The sequence below is a fragment of the Orcinus orca genome, chromosome 13 (genome assembly GCF_937001465.1).
Source record: "Orcinus orca chromosome 13, mOrcOrc1.1, whole genome shotgun sequence".
NCBI classification, from domain to species: domain Eukaryota; kingdom Metazoa; phylum Chordata; class Mammalia; order Artiodactyla; family Delphinidae; genus Orcinus; species Orcinus orca.
In genome coordinates this window covers 6445223-6470314 of record NC_064571.1, presented here as the reverse complement: position 1 = coordinate 6470314, position 25092 = coordinate 6445223, and the positions used below count along the sequence as shown (strand labels likewise).

At 46.8% G+C, this 25092-nt stretch overlaps 1 protein-coding gene across 1 annotated transcript in view; it reads right to left on the bottom strand.

The window, feature by feature from the left end:
• Positions 1-5: 5 nt before the first annotated feature.
• Positions 6-25092, bottom strand: part of LONRF2 (LON peptidase N-terminal domain and ring finger 2) — an 86333-nt gene continuing 61246 nt past the window's right edge. The window contains exon 13 of the mRNA XM_049696072.1: positions 6-6928. Within this exon, the coding sequence (XP_049552029.1) occupies positions 6792-6928 (137 nt within the window). The 3' untranslated portion in view covers positions 6-6791. The remainder of the gene's footprint in view (positions 6929-25092) is intronic.

The following is a 25092-nucleotide window of genomic DNA, read 5'->3' as shown; positions in this document are numbered from 1 at the left end:
AAATATCTATGAGAGCCTAAAGCAGAGCTCTGTGCACATACTGGGGAGATGAATTAAGACTGCGTCCCTGGGCTTCCCTGGTGGCGCAGTGGTTAAGAGTCCGCCTGCAAATGCAGGGGACACAGGTTCGTGCCCCGGTCCGGGAGGATCCCACATGCCGCGGAGCGGCTAGGCCCGTGAGCCATGGCCGCTGAGCCTGCGCGTCCGGAGCCTGTGCTCCGCAACGGGAGAGGCCACAGCAGTGAGAGGCCCGCGTACCACCAAAAAAAAAAAAAAAAAAAAAAAAAAAAGACTGGGTCCCTGCCTTTGAAGAGCCCAGGGCAGGGAAATAAAAAGTATAGACAATTGTAATCCAGGAGGCTGACACAGGTTGCTGAGGGAGCAGCGTCATTCAAGAGCTCCATCATCTCAGCCTGTGGGTTCTGGAGTTAGACCTGTCTTATCTGTCTTCAGGTCCCAATTCTGTTACCCAAGCAGGCTCGTCTTGCTCCACAGGCAGCCAGCCCAAATGGTGAGACCCGGAGGTTTGCAACGAAGAGAGGGTTTATTCACGAGGCAGCCAAGGGAGGAGAAGGGAGAACAGGCCCCGAAAGCAAGGGGTGTTTATGGGATCAAGTATAAAGCAGTAGGGCAGGTCTGAGACATGAGGGGCATTGGGGGTATGGGGAAAGGCGATTGGAAAAAGGTGCAGTAATCATCCTTCTGCCCAGGTGTGACTACGCTACAGGCCTCTGTACGTTTAGAAAACTGAGGTGTTTAACACATCTGAGGGTGGGATTTGGGGCCCTCTGACACCAAAAGGTCACTGAGTGGACACTCGCACCCGTCCAGTTGGAGGCTTGGTGGTCTACTCCGGTCTCAACCAGCTCAGCTCAAACTAGACACAGCTGACTCCGAGTTCCTCTAAAACAACTTGGGCAAACATCTTATTGTTTAGGCTACATGCCAGTTAGAGTACATGCAAGGTGTTTTAGGTGGTTTAGGTGGCAGAATTGAGTTTATTCGGGAACAGCAGAGGAATTGCAATTCAGGCCATGCACACCATGGTGAACCACGGGCAAGGCTGGGGGACACGGGAGAGGAGCGTTCTTTCATAGAAGAGACGGGGGAAGTTGGGAGGAGCTGTTTTGAATGAAAGTTCATTGGAGGAGAGCGAGCGTTAGGTGGTTTCTCATTGGCTAGGTTGTTGCTGGGCAAGGAGAAAACCTTCCCTCTTCCTGCTGGGGGATGTAAATTAAGCTGAGATGAGTTATGCTCCCAGATGGCAGTGCTGAAGCTGCTGGTCCAGGCCCACACCTTGAGAACCACTGAATTAGAGAAGGTCCTTGCAGGAGTCCAATCCTCCCCCATCCCTGCCCTTCCACAAGCACCCCCTCACTAACTTGCACAGATACGGCTCAAAATGCCACACGTTAGAGTTAAAAACAGTCCTGTAATATAACCACGTACTTGGGTGCTACATCTTGCTTTGATGTAGCTTTAGTCTCCTGTTGGCTCCAGTCTCGGCAGGGGCCTGGGGGCCTCTCAGAGCCTCCCTTCATGTGAACAGCAGCTGGAGTTGAGGGTGTGCCCAGCTGTGTCCAGAGGTGGGCAGCCAGAAAGCACAGGAAAGCACCATACAATCAGCTCTGGTGCAAACTGGGTGTCCCCCCACCTCGTCCCCCTCCCTTCCTCCGGCTCCAAGGCCCTGGCTGTGGCCACAGCATCCACCTGGTGGCCCTCAGCTGTAAGCTGAGCTTCTAAGGGTCCTGCTACTTACTGCTTATTGCCAGGGCTGTGTTTATGCCAATTGCTAATTGCTTGTCTTTGCTCCGCAGAGTTTTACTGGATATAAGATCTTTTCTCAGAAGTGCATTTCTGAAACTGTCTTGAAGAGGTGAAGAAACAAACGGGGAGGGATCTGGACACACAGCTCGACCTGCTCTCCTGTGCTGCTGCCCGTGTTGTGGGCATCCTAGGGAAGCCACGGCCCAGGCACTCAGCATCTGACCTACAGCTTCACAGTCTGGTCTGATGTTACTGCTGCAAGAGGAATGAATCTATTACTTGCTACCGTTTCCTCCGCTGCCTCTCATTTTCTTCTGCTGTCTGAAACAATGGCCAGTCACTCGCTGTGTTTTCCAAAGTCGGCTTCTGAGGCTTCATGTGAAACAGGGACCCCTGACAGTGTCAAGTCTACTGTGCATCTCCATGGCAACCTTTGGTTTGAAGAACCGGGGCGGGGGGGGGAGTTCCTCTCTCTCTCATGACAGAGCTGTCACTGCCCCCTCCTGCTGAAGAGGATTGGCAAGGGGGTGGTCCAGGTCCTAGAAAAACAGCCCTTCTGGAGTGTCCAAGTTTCCTATTGTTCTGTCACAAAGTACCACGAATTATCTTTCAGTTCTGAGGTTGTTGGTGGAAATAATCAATAAACCGATCTGTGCCTCTTGGACACATCTCTTCATATATGTTCTGGAAGCAGCTCCTTCAAGATTCCCGGGGGCCTCCTCATCTTCCTGGGGGACACTTAAAAGGAGGTTAATAGGATGCCTCTGTTGCTGGTTTCAAGACCACAGCTGATAACACTATCCCCCTTCTGGACCATCTGTTCCAGGCTCCCCTCGCCTCAGCTAGCACCTTTGCTGGTCTCAGTGGCTTAATCCATGTGATGACTCAGAACCTCACCTCTGCGAAGTATGAACGCTGGTCTACATGCCCTTCTCAGGCTGGAGTTGTTGCTTGTTCATCTACCATCAACACTCAGCAAGAGGCCCACGTGGCAGCCCGTGCATCACCCGGGTTCACACATCCCAGTGTGCAGCAGCCCTGCCTCGTCCTTCTGGGCACATACCCCCATCAGGATGGTGCCTCTTCCTGCTTGCCGGTGACTCTGACACGCCCAGATGAAGATGGCAGCTTGTAATTCAATGAGTCTCACATGTTCCCAGGCAGAAGTCTACCTTTGGGAACCAAGACATCTCAACCTGCAGAGCTCCGATTTAAGAGTGTGATTTTTTGCCTTGTTACCGTTTCAAGACCACCCCTGATTGCGGGTGTATACAGCTGCCATCTATTTTCAGCGTCCACATATGTACCAAGCCCACCTGACCATGAACTAGAGTTGGACTTTCTCTTCCTCCTTCGTCTGGTCATACACAATTTCCCAGTCACAGGAAGGAACGGATGAGCTGCCCTGGAGCAAGAACTGTGGGTGATAGAGAGATCTGGGCTACGAGTTGTGTAGTTTGCTGTCCCCCCTGCTCTGGCTTATGTGAGACTGTAGATATACCACTTCCATCTTAAAATGGATCCTGGGGGCCCACCCAGCCTTGTCCTGGGGGCGTGTGTCAGAATCCAGCTCATCAAGGGCATCTGTGGCTGCACAGCCACTTTACGGCCCATGGTCAAGGGTCCCGTCTCCACCAGGGCCCCGCAGGGTACCAGGAGTGTTTCTTAAAAGTGGAAGAGGCACAGTATTGCTCTGCAGAGGCAAAGGGGCATGTGCTGTGATTGTCCATAGAAGCACACAGCTCCTTTCCCACCAGCGATACACCTGCCAGGTTACATGCTGCAAACGTCAGGGGTCCTTGTACCACAGCCTGGGCTGCCGCCAGTCAGCAGCTTTTTGTTTTATCTCATATGTGGGTTGGAGCAGAATCCCCAGACATGTAACACGCTGCCTCCCAAATCTGAAGAGGCTTACAAGATGCTGTGCCTCTTTCTTCATGGTGGGAGGTGCACGAGGCGATCGTCTGTCCTTTCCTTCGGGTGGGATATCCTGTTCCTGCATGCCTCTCGCCACTGGACCCTGAAAAGCTTCACTGAGGCGGCAGGTCCTGAATCTTCGTAGGGTTTATCTCCCGCCCTCTGCAATGCACGTTCTACCACCCGGGCCTTCCACGCACTGGCCACTTCTTGCTAATCCAGGTTGGTTAGGACGGTATCAGGTGGTGCAGTGGATTAATGAGATGTTCTGCAGAACTTCCAGATGATCCAGGTCTCTTCAGACTATATCGTGACGGTGGGCAGAAGGGTCAACACTGGTCCTGGGACAAAACTGTAAGTGTATGTATTTGTTTCATGTGAACGCAAACTGCCTCTTTTCTCATAGGAAATGCATTTGCTAAATCTATGTCTGTACACCCTTTGCCTCAAATAAGTTAATATATCCTGGCAAAGACATAACATCTGGTGTGGCAGACTGCGACCCGGGTGAATGCTCAGTTGAATTTAGGAGAATCTACTCTCATTTTCCAGGATCCACTGGGATTTTGCAAGGGCTAGACGAGTAAATTAAATGGAGAAATGGTGGGATCACTACCTCTGCAACCTTTTGATACTTAACACTAACTTCTGCCATCCCACTGGGACGCAGTATTGTTTCCATTCACCATCTGGCTGAGGAAGGGGGGAATAGTTTCAGAGGCTTCTGCTTGCCCCTCCCCACTATGACAGCTCTTACCTCTCAGGCCAAAGACCCTAAAGTAGGTCTGTTCTGATTACACATTCAGGGACCAGGGAAAGGACCGCCCGGGCTGGTGAGTCTGTGAACCAATGGACCCAGAGGGAGCTAGGTCCTGACCAGGACTGCATACACCCCACTCTAACAGGGGTGCCAGGATGATGTTTCATGTGCCTGGATAACAATAGAGACCTGGATCCTATGTCCAAGAGTCTTCGAAATGTGAAATATTCCTCTTCCCCTGGTGCACTGGTAGCTGAACGACTGGCTGAAGGGACCTTTGCAGAAGGCCCAAGAGAAACTTACCATGGTGTGACCGTCCCCTTCCTCCTGGGGATCTGGTCTCTTCTTCAGGCAGTGGGTTCTGGGTCTGAAACTGACTCAGATATGGAAACTGGGCAAAGGAATGTGAATTTTCTGTTGGAGTAACTCCCCTTGACCTCCTGGTCCCAGCTCCTTGACTTCTTTGAGGGGTACGGACGGAGCAGCTCCCTTGGCGGCTGTGCGTCTGTTCTGCCCAGGGACACTTTGCTGTAATAACCATTCTGGTACCCACGTGTGGGTCAGCAGCACCCCTCCCTCCACTGTGACGCCTCACCTGCCTCTGGCAGTTATGTCTGTCACTTGGCCTCTCTTGCTCGGGAATTCTCCAATCCCGAGGGCCATGAGTGGGCTGGGTTCTGTAATGCACTTTCCCACATCAGCTCTGGGCTGGATTTTAGGGTTTCTGGTCCCCCTTTCACCAGGGCATTCTCCCATCTCCTGGAGCCCTCCCAGTGTGTTAGACAGATACGGAGTCCCAAGAGACTGCACCCACATCACCCAGCTCTCTCTTACTCAACTTCATGTTCCAGACCCTTTGATGAAGTACCTACAGAATCCCACCCTAGGCACAGTCTTCTGCCTTCTGCTGGTACCCATGGGCGAGGTCTTGTCGCTCCTCTGGGATACAGCACTCTCCCCTACCCCTAATCAGGCTTAGAACGTCTATGCGTGGGTTTTATTGTGATTTAACCCCAGTTATAAGCTTAGTGACCAGGAGGGTAGGTGGGGGTAGATTCTGAAAGGCCCATGGTGTTCGCCCTACAGGAAGGAGCCCTGGCATCATCTCTAAGCTTCAGAAGGTTCAGGGGAACCTGGGTATTCAAAATTTCCCAGGGCTTTTGATTGGTGATAAATTCTTCATAGCTTTTTATCTTTTTCTAGAGCATCGATCAGTCTTAGCAATAACTACCCAATTCCACTGTCCTTGTAACTATTTACACGCATTTCTCAAAGGCCTGACACCCTGCGTGAACTAGTGCATTTCCTTCTGCTAGTACACCATCCCAGTTCACCACCAGTGCAAGTTTTAACCATTAGATGGTGACTTCATGCAAGAGGCCCTATGGCCAGTGATGGGGAGTTACTGCCAGAAAGTGGTGAGTAATCCAACTCCAAAACCCCACTTGATCACTTGATTTCTTGGCCCACTCCTGGTATTAAACCACTGCAGGCTGGCTCTAGGGAAGCAGACTCTAAGACAAGAGTTCCTCCTGCAGGATATTTATTAAAGCGTGCCCTTAGAAATAACACCTGTGAGAGTCCCACCTCAGGCAGGAAGGGGGAAGTCCAGCCAGACTGCAGGTGCAACAGCAGCCTCTGCTGGGCTCACAGGGAACTCAGGAGCTAAAAGGACCCTTCTGAGTTGTCCTATGTTGGGCTGGGATGGCTGCACCCTTTATGCTATCACTTTGATCAACTACGGAATGTGAGTTTCTCTGGGAAGGGATGAGACTTGGTGTGAGGTGTCACCTGAAGGGGCTGACAGCAAAACACTCTCCCAGCAGCAGGCCACCAGTCCCGCACTGAAGGGGATCTGGGCCATGCATCCCTGGTGCCCACCATTCATAGATATGTCATGGAAGTAAAAAAAATAAACCTTTACCATCTGAAAACCAAGAGATTTGGGGGTGTGCTTGTTACTGTAGCATCGTGGGCTATCCTGACTGACACATGGGACCTCATGCTGAAAGAAGCCTCGAGAACATAAAAAGGAGTCTGTTCCAGAACGATAAGCCTTTCCCTTCTTTTTTTTTTTTTGCGGTACACGGGCCTCTCACTGTTGTGGCCTCTCCCGTTGCGGAGCACAGGCTCCGGACGCACAGGCTCAGCAGCCATGGCTCACGGGCCCAGCCGCTCCGCGGCATGTGGGATCTTCCCGGACCGGGTCACGAACCCGTGTCCCCTGCATCGGCAGGCGGACTCTCAACCACTGCGCCACCAGGGAAGCCCTGCCTTTCCCTTCTTAAACATGTTGATTCAACAGTCATTCTGAGCACACGCAGGTGAGTGAGGGAGACAGATTTTTTCATACCTCCACATCCTTAGATGGTTTCACCAAATTCATTGGCTCAGGCTCTAGTCTGCTGACATAGTCACTGGGCCTGGAGGGGGGCCCACAAGAGGGCACTGAGGTTGGCCCCAGGGCTGGGAGTGGGCAGATTTCTGGGTGAAGAGCAAAGGGTTAAAATGGAATTAAATAAAAAATTCCGTTTCCTAGCCACACTCATCACACTTTAAGTGCTCAATAACCACCTGTGGTTGGCGGCTACCATATTAGCTCCTATACATTTGCATCATCACAGAAAATTCTACTGGACGGTGATGAAGGATTTAAGATGAGTCACCACTCCATGAGATATCTTGAAAAATGCCTGAATTTTACAGCTCATATATAAAAGAATCTCAGTTTAGGCTTCCCCAAATTTAGACAGCAATCCTAACAATTTAAATGACATTACCAATAACAACTTGTGAAACTGAAACTTCGAAATTACAATTTTTTTCAACAACCATGCAAGAGACAGAATTTAAATATCATTATCTCTTAAGAAACTAATACAGTACAAAACTGTCATAGGAGGAGGTGATTGAAGCATATGCAACCAAAAAAAAAAAAAAAGGAAGGCAAAGTATCATAAAGGTGTCAGACAGTTAATAAAAACGGCTTTCAGTATTCTGTGATGGGTGTGGTATATGTCAACTTTAAAACTTTTAATTTACTTCTTTAAAAATTCGAAATAAATATGCATTTTCATACCTAACTCTGTATTTGGAATTTTACATTCCTTTTCTTAAGAAGCATTACCCCCACCCCTAAAAAAAAAAAAACCACTATACAAGCTTCAGCTCCTATAAAATCTTATCTGCCTTGGACAGAACTGATTTTAAGAAGTAATTTTTGTTTTTAAGGCAAAGCCGCTGACTTCCCTTATTTTTCTACTCCTGAATTAAGGTGGAATAATTCCACATCTGTACTGGGTTAGATAGTGTTCCTCCAAAGTTCATGTCCAACCAGAACCTGTGAATGTGACCTTCTTTGGAAACTGGGTCTTCGCAGATGTAATCAAGTTAAGATGAGGTCACGCTGGATTAGGGTTGGCCCTAAATCCAACGACTGGTGCCCTTATATAAGAAGAGGGAGATTTGGACACACAGATACACGCAGTGAAGGCAGTCACATGATGACAAAGATGGAATTACGCTGCCACAAGCCAAGGACTGCTGGCTACCACCAGGAGCTAGAAGAGGCAGGAGAGAACTCTTCCATGGGGCCTTTGGAGAAAGCACAGCCCTGCTGACACCTTGATCTCGGACTTCTAACTTCAAAATAGTAAATCTCTATTGTTTAACACCACCAAGTTTGTGGTAACTGGTTGGAGAGCAGCCACAGAAAATTAATACAACATCCTACACAATGATTGGATCTAATTTCCAGTCACTCTACCCTATTACTTGCACACAATTATTTATTAACGAACATTTACAACACTTATATTTACTCCAAATACCAAACGTTAGATATACAATTCCAAGGAAAGAAAGCAAACAGTACAAGAATACACGAAGTAAACATCACAACATGGAAGTCTGGGCCTCACTTAAGCAACAAGAAATGCCAAGTCTTGTTATTACACCTTTAATCCTGACTTGAACTTAGGAAATAAAAGGAAGGCCGGAGGAATCAACTACATTCTATGAATGTGATGACGTATTGCCTATCTCTAAATAGGAAAAAGCATGATTTTTAAGTTTTAATCTCCATTGACTTATATCCACACCTGCCCTTCTAATTAAATAGAAAAAAAATACACATCAAATTCTTAACTAGTAAAATCATTTCACAACTATAAAATTAAGATGCTATAAAGACACCACCCTCTACACGCATGAAAGAGCAACATACAGATAGAACTCTCTGACCTGTTTTTTTGCCAGAGTTCCGTGGACAGTTGTATGCATGGGGTGGAGGGGTGGGTAAGCAGCATGAGAGAGAATATACACCAGTGAAAAACGTGACCAAACCATTCAAATTAGAAGAGTATATTAAATAACGAAGGTCCCAATGCAAGGTTTTAAAATGATCCCTGGAGGTAAAAGGTTAGAGATAATCCAAGTTGCAACCCCCCTTTTTGTCCTGAAGGCCAGCTTAGCCTGACGTCCCAGGCAAACTTCCTCCGTGTTTTCTACTGTGATTAGGCTCGAGCTTTCTACCTGGGGACTGTCACATGCCTGGGAGCCCCCTGCTCTGCAGACCTGTGCCTTTGCTGCCTGACTGCAGCAGTGTGTCTGCGGCCACAGAGTGCAGGGTGCCCGCAGGCCCACGCCCTGCAGAAAACACCTACTTATTTCCAGAGTACAAACCTCTTACAGAGGCTGTAGCCAGAATGCTACAATGAGCTTGCTTAATGATGTTTTTTCGTATTTTGTGACATTTTGACATCGTGGGGACCACCCAGACTGGGGAGAGACTGACCCCTCCTGGGGTAGCAGCCAGTTCTCAGAGACAGCAAAGGGCCCACCAGGGAGCATGACTTGCACATGAAAACCAACCAATCCACAGCCCACACTCTGAGCACCTCCTCTGACAGCTCTTGCCCTCCAAGAGGCAATATTCCCCTGCCCGAATCATCCAGAGCCGGTACCAGACAACTAGAGACCACCCTGCAGCCCAGAGCCCACCGACACTGTCCAAACTAGCCAGTCCTTCGCTGCATCCCCCGCCCTTACAATAGAGGCTCTGTCCCACACTCTCCCCCCACTCCAGCCTCCTGACTGGGTCTGGTGTTTCTCCCTGCGGCCCAGGGTGGCATGGCATCGGCCTCTCCCTGTCACTCAGTCACCTCCATAAATTAAAATCCTGTGGGTATATTTTAACACAATTGGTACAGCAAGCAGGGTGACGGCGCTCGACAGAGGGGCATGTGTCCGACTGCTCTTGACTTGCTAAACAGAGTCACCAAGTGGCCCACGTCTGCCTCTGAAGGCCCAGCTGGCTGTTGGCCCCTCCATGGCCACAACTCAGGCTGTGTCTGCCATGTGCTGCCATGGTTTTCCAGCCTGAATTATAAGTAGACCTCAAAGGCCTGCTACCCTCTGTGGTCCTCACTTACTCTTTTTTTTTTTTTCCTCCATCAAAATTATTTTAATTCTCCACATGGGAGGCTTGGGGACACACAGTCAATACACTGTGTTTGGGGCAGAAGTGGGACACTAGAAAACCTAGACTGTATGCAGTTTTTTATTTCCTGTCCACTGAGCACAGAAACAAATTGCTCATTACTCTGTGCTGGGGTATCGTGCTGGTCTGTTTGCTTTAGAAAGTAAGCAAGCTGCACTTCTTAGCCCTTACAGCCCGCTGCAGGGCTTTCAGCCAGCCAGAGCAGTGGTTCTCAAACTTGAGCCTACTCCAAGGCAAGTCTGCGTTGGGGCCCCTCCCAGACTTGGCCCTGTGGGTCTCTTCTTTGGACTGGTCCCATTTCACATCCTGTGGCGTAAACTCTGACCCTAAGTGGAGAGCCTTCCAGAGTTCCCTGAGTTGTTCTAGCACATGGTTGAACCCGAGGAGGTAATGAGAACCCCCCAGTTTGTAGACAGTCGGTCACAAGTGCGGTGTGGCTGGTGTCTGAAGTGGGGGCAGTCTTGCATGGTCCTCACTTAACTCTCAGGTGCTGTAGCCCAGGATGATGTTAATCGTAACCCCTCACTGGCATCTTCCGGATCATGTAATAAGATCTATGCGTCCCGTCTGATTCTCCACCCCGAAAGCCTAGTCTCTGGGCTGGTGACCCTGAGGGCGACCAGGATAACCGGCTAACAAGGCAGAGCCGCCTCCCAAAACGGAGCGAGGAATGACTTCCTCCGCCAGTCTGTGCTGGCATCTGAGCCTGATCTAGCGAGCCAACGGCCCCACTGAGTCACCCTCGCTGCCGTCCTGTGAGCGACGGGCCCTGCTGGCCTGCCCTTTCAGAGGCTGTCCCTGGCAGAGGGTCCAGGTGTTGGTCCCCCGTGTGCTAAAGGGTGACACAGTGACGGGTGGCCTCCTGAAGTAAACTGTGGCACCTAAAGGCTTCAGTGTTGCTTCAAGGGCAAACCTCTTTGCTGAGGCCTGCCTTGCTGCTGTTGCGACTTGTCCCTGACCCCGCGGGATGTGAGAGACCCCTTCCGTGGAGACCGGCAGCTCAATGTCCAGTGTGCTATGCAAATTATAACTCAATATAAAACAAGAAAGAAGGAAAGAAAAGGATAAGGGGAAGGAGTACTTTGTCCCCCATCCCCCAAGGCCCAAGGCAGCTTCTCAGCTCGTGGGGGATGGTAAGTCTCCTGGCCGACGTGCCTGGGCACTGTGAGTGTTGCTACCTACGAACAGGCTGCGAGCCTCCTCCCACATCAGGATGCTGTCACCGCTGTTTCCTGGATCAAGACCACGCCCTGGGAGGCTGACTGGGACACCCCAGGAAGGAGGCCACTCAAGACCACCAGAAGCTGACCAGGCTAACACCAAAGGAGAAAAGGAAAGAAAAGAGAGGGTCATGGACAGACAAGGACAAAGAAAGATAAAACAGGGAAAATTTTTAGCAGCCCAGAGATATAAGCCATTCTGAAAAAATTTAAAAGAAGAAGGGGCAAAGGGGACAGATGATGCTACAGTCAGCGGCCGTCCTAGCGAGAGGCTTCTGCCTAATGCACCAGGCTCCTTCGCTACCCCGCTCCCTCCAATCAGACAGAAACTAAAAACCTCAGCTGCAGGAGGCTAAAAGGCGGAAAGAGAAAAAAATTTTTTGAAGGAAAAAAAATCCCTGTAGACACAGGGGAGAAAATAAAAGGTAACTAAATAGATCTATCTATATGTGTGTGTATATATGTGTGTGTACATATATATATATATAATTTTAATGCAAATATAATAAAAATATATTTAGTGAAAATTTAAAAAGTAAAACCTCACTAAAATGGAGTCGGGAGGCCAGAAGGGCTGCTCATGCAGCACTACTCCAACATCAATCACAGGAAGCACTGTCGGTTACAGACCTCAGAAGAAGAACCGTCAAGGAGAAAAGAACCATCCATTACAGGCCCCAACAGGGAAAGATGCATGCTGCATCTCCTACCAGAAGTCAACTACTGAATAAACCCGTTTTTGCTGATAAAAATCACTGACTATTCTATGTTGAAGGTCACCAATACATACACACGTGTAACTACACTAAAACAAAGGTGCACGACTTGATCCAACTGGAAATCCAAAATTTACACGCTAACAGTTTATATCACAAATTGTATGATTAGTGCATATTTGGTCCTGTCCAGAACATCCATTGAGACAACTGGTCCCCACCAAATGGTCCTTGTCAAAAACCATCCAGGCATACTAGGAAACGTCCTTGGGTTCAAACAGCCAGTAACATTTCTTTATACTTTTGGTTTCCAGGATTAATACATAAAAATATTCTTGTGTTTTATGGGTCCAATAATGTGTGTTGCTGTATTGCCAACAATAACCCTTCTGTGCCTGGTAGCCTAGCTGGTAACAGCACACGGGGTCAGGACTCGAGTCTTGCAGAAGAGCGGGACCAAGGTCCAGTCCTCCAGCTAGAGAAATGCACAGAGGACGACAAGCTGAGGCTGGGATCTCGTGATACACGAGCTAATAAGTTAGTAAGTCACTGGGCACGTGGATGGATGTGGCTGGGTCATTCCGTAACGGTGGAGCTTGAAAGGAGGGGCTTGGTCAAAGTACTATGCAAGATAGGCAGCAAACGCATTGACGTGAACACTATAGAGCGTCTCACCTGTTTGGGAGGAGTGGGAACAGGTGTGGCTCTCCTACTACCAAGGGTTTGGGTGTCATAGCCGTCATGGCGGGGGAGATACCAGGCATCTAATCAACCTCCCTACAACCATCCTGTCCCCGGGGTTAATGGATAATGCGTTCCTTGAATCGATGTGCTACAGAGATACCCACGAGAAGCACCCGCCGCTATTTGAAGAGGTGACTCCCAGACTCACCTGCCAATTGGCATGGACCACCACACCCCTGGCTGGTACCTATCGACTGGCTGATCCAGCCCGGCTGAACCCAGATGTCAAATCCCTAAGACGTTCGTAAGGCTTCCTCCTACCAGTAAACCAATGACCATTGGTCAGACAGCTATAAAAGGGGAAAAAAACCCAAACCTTCTTCTATTGCTTAGTAATATGACATATTTATTTCTCAGCAGAATATGACAGAAATAGTATACTCACAAGAAGAAAAGGCTACATTGTCAACGTCTTTGCTATCGTTTCCATTCCTTGAACAGAGATGGGAGTAAAAGGTACCAGTGCTGTGAAGAGAGGAAAATCTGCAATGTCTGTACAACTCCTCAGGATTCAGAAGACACTCCAATCATTCACGATGGGACAGGAAAACACCAGCACAATGTCGGCGTTGAGGGGAACTAAGGAAAACCCTGAATAGGTTAAAATGACATGCAAAGAAGAACCAAGGGCAACACTATTGCAGGTCCTTAGAAGAACCCCCATGACATTCATGATGGAGAGGGCCTGTCAGAACAGAACTCATTACCAAGGTAAGTAAACAATTCAAAACAGACATCAACTTCCAAACCCAACTTCGTGGCATGGAATTGAATTTCCAGAGGAATATAACACAACCAGACGTGGAAAACAATTTCTTATGCACAATTCCGGGGCTCAAGATGATGGAAGAATTCTTATACAGTTTATGACAATATTCAATACTGAAGTACCAGTACCACATTATTCAGTGATGGCACTGAAACCACACCCTGTATCTTACAAGGCCCATAAAATGGAAACGGAACGATTTACTGAGCCCCCCAAGCTTGTCCGGCAGCGTACCGGGGAAACTGCAGGAATGGAAACAACTTGCTAAGGCCCCTTCAACTGAGCATCGCCCAGGCGAGCAGGAGCACTGAGGAACTAGAATGACCGACAGTGAACGTTAGATGTCACTGGCTGAACATTCGCCACAGGTAACATATGGACCGCCCCAAAATTGCACACGTGACCCACGAACAGGCAAGAAGGACAGTCGTGCCTGTGTAGAGAACTTTGACACTCACACCTTACTTCCTGTCAATCATTTTCCGAGCCCGCTCCCCCTCCTGCTCTCTACGTCCACAACAGATACCCCACTCAAAACCTGATCAAGGAGACAGATCTGACCTTTGCCTCCCGTCTCCTCGCTTGGATGCCCTGCAGGAAAGCCTGCTCTCTGCAGAAGACTGTTCCCTCAGTACCTGGTCTTTCTGTTGTGCAGCGGGCAAGGAGCCCACTTACTCGGGTACAAATTTTGGCACCCCAGATGGGACCCTAAATCCTGTCTGGACAATTGCTCATGGCTTCTTGGCCCTGCATTGGGAGTGGGGTCCAGACACCCTGTCTCAGCAGCTGCCTAGGCGACTTTGCCTAGAAGACGCATCCTCAGAACCTCTGCCCTGGCACGGCGTCCACAGCCTTTGGCACATTGCCGGTTCACTTCTGCAGAAAGAAAGGCCCCCGAACAAGATCTCTTCTGGGTGTCTCAGTACAGGGGTTTGAAACCTGTTTTCTCTCCTCATTACATTAGCAGAGTTGCCATTAGACCCTTGCTCAAAACCCACCAACTCCTCCCTTGAAGAGGAACCCACTAACCCCTCCCTTGAACAGGAACTAACGTATCTTTAAGTCACAGGGTCTGGGCACAAACAAAGGAAGCAATAGGAAGAGAGAAACAAAACCAGACAGAACCAGCTGAAACCAAGATGGCAACGAATCTGACCTCCAACAGACTGTGAGTCTCACTTTCTGCTGATTTTACTACTGATACATTAGTGTACTAAATGACACACCTACCGGTGGCCAAGATCAGAGGTCACAGACCAGAAAAGAACAAGAAAGGGGCGGCGCCCCATTTCCAGGAGAGCTCTGCCTCTTTCCTAGAAAACTAACACCGTGCTCCCCAGCACTGGTCTCACTTCTCCCCCGACTGCCCTTCCTCCTTAAAAGCAAATCCCACTCACCATTAAAGTGAGAAGCTGATTTGTGAACTAAGTTCCTGCTTCTCCATTCTCTGGCCATTGAACAAAGCTTGTGCTGCTTCAACCTCACGTTGGGTTTCATTTTTGGCTGCATGAACCCAAATGGAAAAAGAAACTTCCCCACCAAGGCAGAGGGCCTCGATCGGGCTAGGGCCCGAGCAGGGGTCCATACGACTTAATTCAGTAACAGTGAGAGTGCGCTGGTATTGACGCTTGTTGGAGGGCCCTGGTATTAGGGGGAGACCCCACTGGCAGGAGAGAAAGGAAGCGAAAGAATCATTCTCAGAGATGCTCTTGATACTTGGAAACTTGAATGTGGTCTAGAAACTCCTGAAAACTGTTGGCTTAAATGTGGTCTCGAATCTGACTCAGAGCAAATTCGTCTGAAAGTCAGGTCTGTGAATGTGAGTGAGGGATGTGTATTATCGTCTATTACTGTTACTTGTTTGAACTGGCTATGTGGGGACTGAGTTTCTCAGTGATCGTGACAAACTGTTAGTGAGGCAGCAGTAGGGAAAGGATGGGGTTAAACCAAAGTGTGTTTTGTTTTGTAGAAACTAACCTTTAAGTTGCAGAAAGTTCCAGGCACCAGATGTTCCAAAAAGGTTACAGTGCATTCCAGTCGACAAGATACCACAGTGCAAACAACCAACCAAAAAACAACCAACCACCTACTTGCTCACAGTTTTGGGCAAGCTAGAGTAACCTTTGCCTCATTACAATGATCACGCCTACCCTTTCATGAATATGCATGCTCCCCAGACTTGAAACTCCCCTGGTCCAGCTCTTTGAGGAGTCAGCACTTTGAGAGCTATCTCCCTGTCTCCTGACTTGTCACAAGTAATTAACTGCTTCTGCTTTAATCAAAAACACTTGATGTGTTCACTGGCTACGCGCCCCATGCGAGCGACGGACTCATTGCATCGGTAACAAAACTCCCTCTACGAATTCACCTCATGAGGGTTTTCTGATTCCAAGAAAAGAGGCACCATTCCCTCTGATCCTTTGGGATGCTCCCAAGGGACTAAGAAATTTACAGGGGTATTGGAGCATTTGCTCATGACAGGTAATGGCTTCAAAGGGGCCCCTTTTAAAGAAACAACATCTTTTCAGGCCTTCATTTTCATGGTGAAGCAGTCACCTTGTTTCAAGCCGGTATTTGCCTGAACCCAGGCACCGGAGACACATACTTCCTGCAAACACCACACAGTCAGTGTTCTTAGAGAGCCTCTGTTTGCTGTGGCCAGATGGAAAAAGCCCCTAAAATGGGAAATGCAAATGGTACACCGAAATGCAGCCTGTTGAGATGCATTCTCCAAAACTGGGGTGCTTTCAGTTACGAGCCTATGAAAAGGAAAAAGACGGTATTGTTCTGTGACACTACCTGGCTGCAATACTCTCTAGAACTGGGGGAGCAGCGGCCTGAGAACGGATCTCCGAACTACAATGCCATCTTGCAGTTAGACTTATTTTGTAAAAAAGGAAGAAAAACGGCATCAGTTTCCTTAGGTATAGTCTTTCACGTTATATCAAGATAAGGTAATTCAAAAGAAATGTACGGTCATGGTGCAACGGGAGAAACCCTAAAAGACCCCCATGCTGCTGGAGCGAGACAAGGAAAAAGAGAGGCTTCCCTGGTGGTGCAGTGGTTAAGAATCCGCCTGCCAATGCAGGGGACATGGGTTCGAGCCCTGGTCCAGGAAGATCCCCCATGCCACAAAGCAACTAAGCCTGTTGAGCGTTTTCTGAGCTCTAGGAGACCCATCTGGAACCGTTAACAATCTTGTTTTGATGGTGAAGAAGCCCATGCGCCGCAACAAAGAGTAGCCCCCGCTCGACGCAACTAGAGAAAGCCCGCACACAACGAAGACCCAACGCAGCCAAAAAAAATAAATAAATTTTAAAAAAAGAAAAAGAAAAAAATAATAATCACTAACTCACAGGGTCACTGAAGAGATTTTATAAAAAGCAAGTGCTCATAAGAGGAACTGACGCCACAGGTCAGCCTCAAGGCCTGGTACACCTCCACACCCCGCTGTCAACACCTGACCTGCGTACCTGGAGGAATAACATGCCTGCACACCAGGACGATCCCAAGAAAACGGAGCATCTTTTCTCCCCCATTTTTGCTACCTACAAGCCAACCTGGGGAGATCTTCAAACCCTCCTTAACATGCTCCTCACTTCTGAGGAAGGCAGAATGGTCGTGGGAAAGGCAAGACAGGAGGCCGACAGGACTCACAAGGCCACTCCAGGCAAGCCGATGAGGGCAGGAGCTGCCCTTGCTGTCCCCCTCGCTGAACCGGGATGGGACCTAAACAAGCCTGGAGACAAATAAGCTTGACCACTGCAGAGGCCTCATTATCTCAGGACTGCAGACAGGGGTTTCCAAGCAGGGGCGCCTTAACAAAGTTCGGGAACTGAGGCACAAACCTGACAAAAACCCTTCAGAATTCCTGGGGAGAATCTTTGAGACATACAGACAGTTGACTGATATAGATCCAGAAGATCCTAGCAAAGGTAATAAAATATGACTTTTATTACCTAGACTGCTCCAGACATCCAGAAAAAACTGCAAAAAGTGGATGGCGTGGGACTTCCCTGGTGATTCAGCGGTTAAGAATCTGTCTTCCAATGCAGGCGACGCGGGTTCGATCCCTGGTCGGGGAATTAAGATCCCACGTGCCGCAACTATTGAGCCCACGTGCTCTGGAGCCCGAGCGCCACAACTAGAGAGAAGCCCGTGTGCTGCAACGAAGAGCCCACGTGCTGCAACGAAGAGCCCACGTGCTGCAACGAAGCACCCACGTGCCACAACTAAGATCCAACACAGCCAAATAAATAAATAGATAAATAAATATTAAAAAAAAGGTGGGTCAGCTATGTCAGATTCAAGAATGCCCCTACCATTTGGGGGGAAGCCTTAGCCAAAGACTGAAGGGATCTACAGTTATAGGGGGAACCTCACTCCAGTATGTAGATAACATTTTGATTACCAGTAAAACCAAAGAAGCTTCAGACAGAAACACAGTTTGGTCTCTTAATTTCCTGGCTGATCGAGGATACAAAATATCAAAGAAAAGGGCCCAAATCTCTCAATCCAATGCTAAATATTTGGGATGTGAATGATCTCAAGGACAGAGGATCTTGCTCCTGGACCAAAGGGAAGCCTTGGAAAGGGTGGTAATACCAACAACTCAGAGGCAATTACAGGGATTCCTGGGTAGGGCAGGATTCTTCTGGGACTGAATTCCTAATTCGGGGCTCATTGCCAAACCTTCGTATGAGACCCTTAAAGGGAGAGAGAGTGATCCTCTAGATTGGGCTGGAGAATGCCAGAAGGCGTACTTCACCATCAAAACAAGATTGTTAACGGTTCCAGATGGGTCTCCTAGAGCTCAGAAAACGCTTTGGCCTCCTTTACAGAAGTAAAAGGATGTTTGTTTCACTTTCACAATCACGGGGGTGAAAAATATCTTCTTTGGGTCTAACACAGGAATATCGGACAACAGAAAGCAACACCTGTGTTTGGAGACTTCCATTAATGACTCTGGAGGATGTAAATGAACTTTTGAGTATACTGTGGAGAATGCAGATGAAAATGACTGAATGGATTATGTTGAAAGAGTATATGTCTGTGGAAGGTGTGACAGAGGCAGAAGACCACAGCTCCAGGATTTCCACCAGAAACTTGGAATGTTTATACATCAGGATTGAATGGTGATCAAAGGATGAACAATGCAGTGCAAGGCTGGCAAAGCACATTTCAAAAGCTGATGGTAGAACATCGTCCTTCAATTTGGAGATTTACTGAAGTTTAAAAGATGAACAGCAAAGCAATGAACAAGTCATCACCCAGCTTCTTGGTGGTCACACTCAAATATGGCCACCAGCTTCATAATGATACCCACAAAATCAAATTCATATAACCAAAACTGTTAACATATATAACTAATATAAAGCCAATAATCAGGTTGATGTATACGTGAGAGCAGCAAGTGCTCATCCACTTAAGAATAACCCCGCTGAACTTCATGGCAAGGATAGAACAAGAATAAATGTGAGGGAGAGGGGGAAGATGGCGGAAGAGTAAGACGCGGAGATCACCTTCCTCCCCACAGATACATCAGAAATACATCTACACGTGGAACAACAACTACAGACACCTACTGAACGCTGGCAGAAGACCTCAGACCTCCCAAAAGGCAAGGAACTCCCCACGTACCTGGGTAGGGCAAAAGAAAAAAGAATAAACAGAGACAGAAGGATAGGGACGGGACCTGCACCAGTGGGAGGGAGCTGTGAAGGAGGAAAGGAAACACACTAGGAAGCCCCTTCGCAGGCGGAGACTGCGGGTGGCGCAGGGGGAAAGCTTCGGGGCCGTGGAGGAGAGCACAGCAACAGCGGTGCAGAGGGCAAAGCGGAAAGATTCCCGCACAGAGGATCAGGGCCGACCGGCACTCACCAGGCCGAGAGGCTTGTCTGTTCACCCGCCGGGGCGGGCGGGGCTGGGAGCTGAGGCTCGGGCTTTGGTCGGAGCGCCGGGAGAGGACTGGGGTTGGCGGCTTGAACACAGCCTGAAGGGGTTAGTGCTCCACGGCTGGCCGGGAGGGAATCCGGGGGAAAGTTTGGACCTGCCGAAGAGGCAAGAGACTCTTTCTTCCCTCTTTGTTTGCTGCTGCGCGAGGAGAGGGGATTAAGAGCGCGGCTTAAAGGAGCTCCAGAGACGGGTGCGAGCCGCGGCTAACAGCGCGGACCCCAGGGACGGGCATGAGACGCTAAGGCTGCTGCTGCCGCCACCAAGAAGCCTGTGTGCGAGCACAGGTCACCCTCCACACCTCCCCTCCCAGGGAGCCTGTGCAGCCCGCCACTGCCAGGGTCCCGGGATCCAGGGACGACTTCCCCGGGAGAACGCACGGCGCACCTCAGGCTGGTGCAACGTCACGCCGGCCTCTGCCGCTGCAGGCCCGCCCCGCATCGTGCCCCGCCCCCCCCCCCCGGCCTGAGTGAGCCAGAGTCACGCAGACGCGGGGCCAAATCCAAAGCTGAGCCCCTGGGAGCCGTGAGAACAAAGAAGAGAAAGGGAAATCTCTCCCAGCAGCCTCAGGAGCAGCGGATTAAAGCTCCACAATCAACTTGATGTACCCTGCATCTGTGGAATACATGAATAGACAACGAATCATCCCAAATTGAGGAGGTGGACTTTGAGAGAAAGATATATTATTTTTTCCCCTTTTCCTCTTTTTGTGAGTGTTTATGTGAATGCTTCTGTGTGAGATTTTGTCTGTATAGCTTTGCTTTCAACCATTTGTCCTAGGGTTCTGTCCGTCCGTTTTTTTTACTTAAAAAAATTTCTTTTTCTTAATAATTTTTTATTTTAATAACTTTATTTTATTTTATCTTACTTTATTTTATTTTATTTTATCCTCTTTCTTTCTACTTTTTCTCCCTTTTACTCTCAGCCGTGTGGATGAAAGGATTTTGGTGCTGCACCCAGGAGTCAGTGCTGTGCCTCTGAGGTGGGAGAGCCAACTTCAGGACACTGGACCACAAGAGACCTCCCAGCTCCACGTAATATCAAACGGTGAAAGCTCTCCCAGAGATCTCTATCTCAACACCAACACCCAGCTTCACTCAACGACCAGCAAACTACAGTGCTGGACACCCTATGCCAAACAACTAGCAAGACAGGAACACAACCCCACCCATTAGCAGAGAGGCTGCCTAAAATCATAGTAAGGCCACAGATACCCCAAAACACACCACCAGACGTGGACTTGCCCACCAGGAAGAAATGATCCAGTCTCATCCACCGGAACACAGGCACTAGTCCCCTCCACCAGGAAGCCTACACAACCCACTGAACCAACCTTAGCCACTGGGGAAAGACACCAAAAACAACAGGAACTATGAACCTGCAGCATGCAAAAAGGAGACCCCAAACACAGTAAGATAAGTAAAATGAGAAGACATAAAAACACACAGCAGATGAAGGAGCAAGATAAAAACCCACCAGACCTAACAAATGAGGAGGAAATAGGCAGTCTACCTGAAAAAGAATTCAGAATAATGATAGTAAAGATGATCCAAAATCTTGGAAATACAATAGAGAAAATTCAAGAAACATTTAACAAGGACCTAGAAGAACTAAAGAGGAAACAAGCAATGATGAACAACACAATAAGTGAAATTAAAAATACTCTAGAAGGGATCAATAGCAGAATAACTGAGGCAGAAGAACGGATAAGTGACCTGGAAGATAAAACAGTGGAAATAACTACTGCAGAGCAGAATGAAGAAAAAAGAATGAAAAGAACTGAGGACAGTCTCAGAGACCTCTGGGACAACATGAAACACACCAACATTCGAATTATAGGGATCCCAGAAGAAGAAGAGAAAAAGAAAAGGACTGAGAAAATATGTGAAGAGATTATAGTTGAAAACTTCCCTAATATGGGAAAGGAAATAGTTAATCAAGTCCAGGAAGCACAGAGAGTCCCATACAGGATAAATCCAAGGAGAAACATGCCAAGACACACATTAATCAAACTGTCAAAAATTAAATACAAAGAAAACATATTAAAAGCAGCAGGGAAAAACAACAAATAACACACAAGGGAATCCCCATAAGGTTAACAGCTGATCTTTCAGCAGAAACTCTGCAAGCCAGAAGGGACTGGCAGGACATATTTAAAGTGAGGAAGGAGACAAACCAAGATTACTCTATCCAGCAAGGATCTCATTCAGAATTCATGGAGAAATTAAAACCTTTACAGACAAGCAAAAGCTGAGAGAGTTCAGCACCACCAAACCAGCTTTACAACAAATGCTTTACAACAAAACCAGCTTTACAACAAAAGCTTTACAACAAAAGGAACTTCTCTAGGCAAGAAACACAAGAGAAGGAAAAGACCTACAATAACAAACCTAAAACAATTAAGAAAATGGGAATAGGAACATACATATTGATAATTATCTTAAATGTAAATGGACTAAATGCTCCCACCAAAAGACACAGACTGGCTGAATGGATACAAAAACAAGACCCATATATATGCTGTCCACAAGAGACCCACTTCAGACCTAAGGACACATATAGACTGAAAGTGAGGGGATGGAAAAAGATATTCCATGCAAATGGAAACCACAAGAAAGCTGGAATAGCAATTCTCATATCAGACAAAATAGACTTTAAAATAAAGACTATTACAAGAGACAAAGAAGGACACTACATAATGATCAAGGGATCGATCCAAGAAGAAGATATAACAAGTGTAAATATTTATGCACCCAACATAGGAGCACCTCAATACATAAGGCAAATGCTAACAGCCATAAAAGGGGAAATCGACAGTAACAAATTCATAGTAGGGGACTTTAACACCCTACTCTCACCAATGGACAGATCATCCAAAATGAAAATAAATAAGGAAGCACAAGCTTTAAATGATACATTAAACAAGATGGACTTAATTGATATTTATAGGACACTCCATCCAAAAACAACAGAATACACATTTTTCTCAAGTGCTCATGGAACATTCTCCAGGATAGATATCTTGGGTCACAAATCAATCCTTGCTAAATTTAAGAAAATTGAAATTGTATCAAGTATCTTTTCCGACCACAACGCTACGAGACTAGATATCAATTACAGGAAAAGATCTGTAAAAAATACAAACACATGGAGGCTAAACAATACACTACTTAATAACGAAGTGATCACTGAAGAAATCAAAGAGGAAATCAAAAAATACCTAGAAACAAATGACAATGGAGACACAACAACCCAAAACCTATGGGATGCAGCAAAAGCAGTTCTAAGAGGGAATTTTATAGCAATACAATCCTACCTTAAGAAACATAAACATCTCGAATAAACAACCTAACCTTGCACCTAAAGCAATTAGAGAAAGAAGAACAAAAAACCCCAAAGTTAGCAGAAGGAAAGAAATCATAAAGATCAGATCAGAAATAAATGAAAAAGAAATGAAACGATAGCAAAGATCAATAAAACTAAAAGCTGGTTCTTTGAGAAGATAAACAAAATAGATAAACCATTAGCCAGACTCATCAAGAAAAAAAGGGAGAAGACTCAAATCAATAGAATTAGAAATGAAAAAGGAGAGTAACAATTGACACTACAGAAATACAAAAGATCATGAGAGATTACTACAAGCAACTCTATGCCAATAAAATGGACAACCTGGAAGAAATGGACAAATTCTTAGAAATGCACACCTGCCAAGACTGAATCAGGAAGAAACAGAAAATATGAACAGACCAATCACAAGCACTGAAATTGAAACTGTGATTAAAAATCTACCAACAAACAAAAGCCCAGGACCAGATGGCTTCACAGGCGAATTCTATCAAACATTTAGAGAAGAGCTAACACCTATCCTTCTCAAACTCCTCCAAAATATAGCAGAGGGAGGAACACTCCCAAACTCATTCTACGAGGCCACCATCACCTTGATACCAAAACTAGACAAGGATGTCACAAAGAAAGAAAACTACAGGCCAATATCACTGATGAACATAGATGCAAAAATCCTCAACAAAACACTAGCAAACAGAATCCAACAGCACATTAAAAGGATCATACACCATGATCAAGTGGGGATTATTCCAGCAGTGCAAGGATTCAGTATATGCAAATCAATCAACGTGATACACCATACTAACAAATTGAATGAGAAAAACCATATGATCATCTCAACAGATGCAGAGAAAGCTTTCAACAAAATTCAACACCCATTTATGATAAAAACCCTGCAGAAAGTAGGCATAGAGGGAACTTTCCTCAACATAATAAAGGCCATATATGACAAACCCACAGCCAACATCGTCCTCAATGGTGAAAAACTGAAACCATTTCCACTAAGATCAGGAACAAGACAAGGTTGCCCACTCTCACCACTCTTATTCAACACAGTTTTGGAAGTTTTAGCCACAGCAATCAGAGAAGAAAAGGAAATAAAAGGAATCCAAATCAGAAAAGAAGAAGTAAAGCTGTCACTGTTTTCAGATGACATGATACTATACGTAGAGAATCCAAAAAATGCTACCAGAAAACTACTAGAGCTAATCAATGAATTTGGTAAAGTAGCAGGATACAAAATTAATGCACAGAAATCTCTGACATTCCTATACACTAATGATGAAATATCTGAAAGTGAAATTAAGAAAACACTCCCATTTATCATTGCAACAAAAAGAATAAAATAACTAGGAATAAACCTACCTAAGGAGACAAAAGACCTGTATGCAGAAAATTATAAGACACTGATGAAAGAATTTAAAGATGATACAAATAGATGGAGAGATATACCATGTTTGGATTGGAAGAATCAACATTGTGAAAATGACTCTACTACCCCAAGCAATCTACAGATTCAATGCAATCCCTATCAAACTACCACTGGCATTTTTCACAGAACTAGAACAAAGAATTTCACAATTTGTATGGAAACACAAAAGACCCCAAATAGCCAAAGCAATCTTGAGAACGAAAAATGGAGCTGAAGGAATCAGGCTCCCTGACTTCAGACTATACTACAAAGCCACAGTAATCAAGACAGTATGGTACTGGCACAAAAACAGAAATATAGATCAATGGAACAGGATAGAAAGCCCAGAGATAAATCCACACACATATGGTCACCTTATCTTTGATAAAGGAGGCAGGAATGTACAGTGGAAAAAGGACAGCCTCTTCAATAAGTGGTGCTGGGAAAACTGGACTTGAGGATACGGGGAGGGGGAAGGGTAAGCTGTGACAAAGCGAGAGAGAGGCATGGACATATATACACTACCAAACGTAAGGTAGGTAGCTAGTGGGAAGCAGCCGCATAGCACAGGGAGATCAGCTCGGTGCTTTGTGACCGCCTGTAGGGGTGGGATAGGGAGGGTGGGAGACACAAGAGGGAAGAGATATGGGAACAAATGTATATGTATAACTGATTCACTTTGTTATAAAGCAGAAACTAACACACCACTGTAAGGCAATTATACTCCAATAAAGATGTTAAAAAAAAAAGAAACGAAGACCCAACACATCCATAAATAAATAAATAAAATTTAAAAATAAATAAATAAAATAAAAAAGTAAAAAAAAAAGATGTGGCACATATATACAATGGAATATTACTCAGCCATAAAAAGAAACAAAATTGAGTTATCTGCAGCGAGGTGGATGGACCTAGGGTCTGTCATACAGAGTGAAGTAAGTCAGAAAGAGAAAGACAAATACCATATGCTAACACATATATATGGAATCTA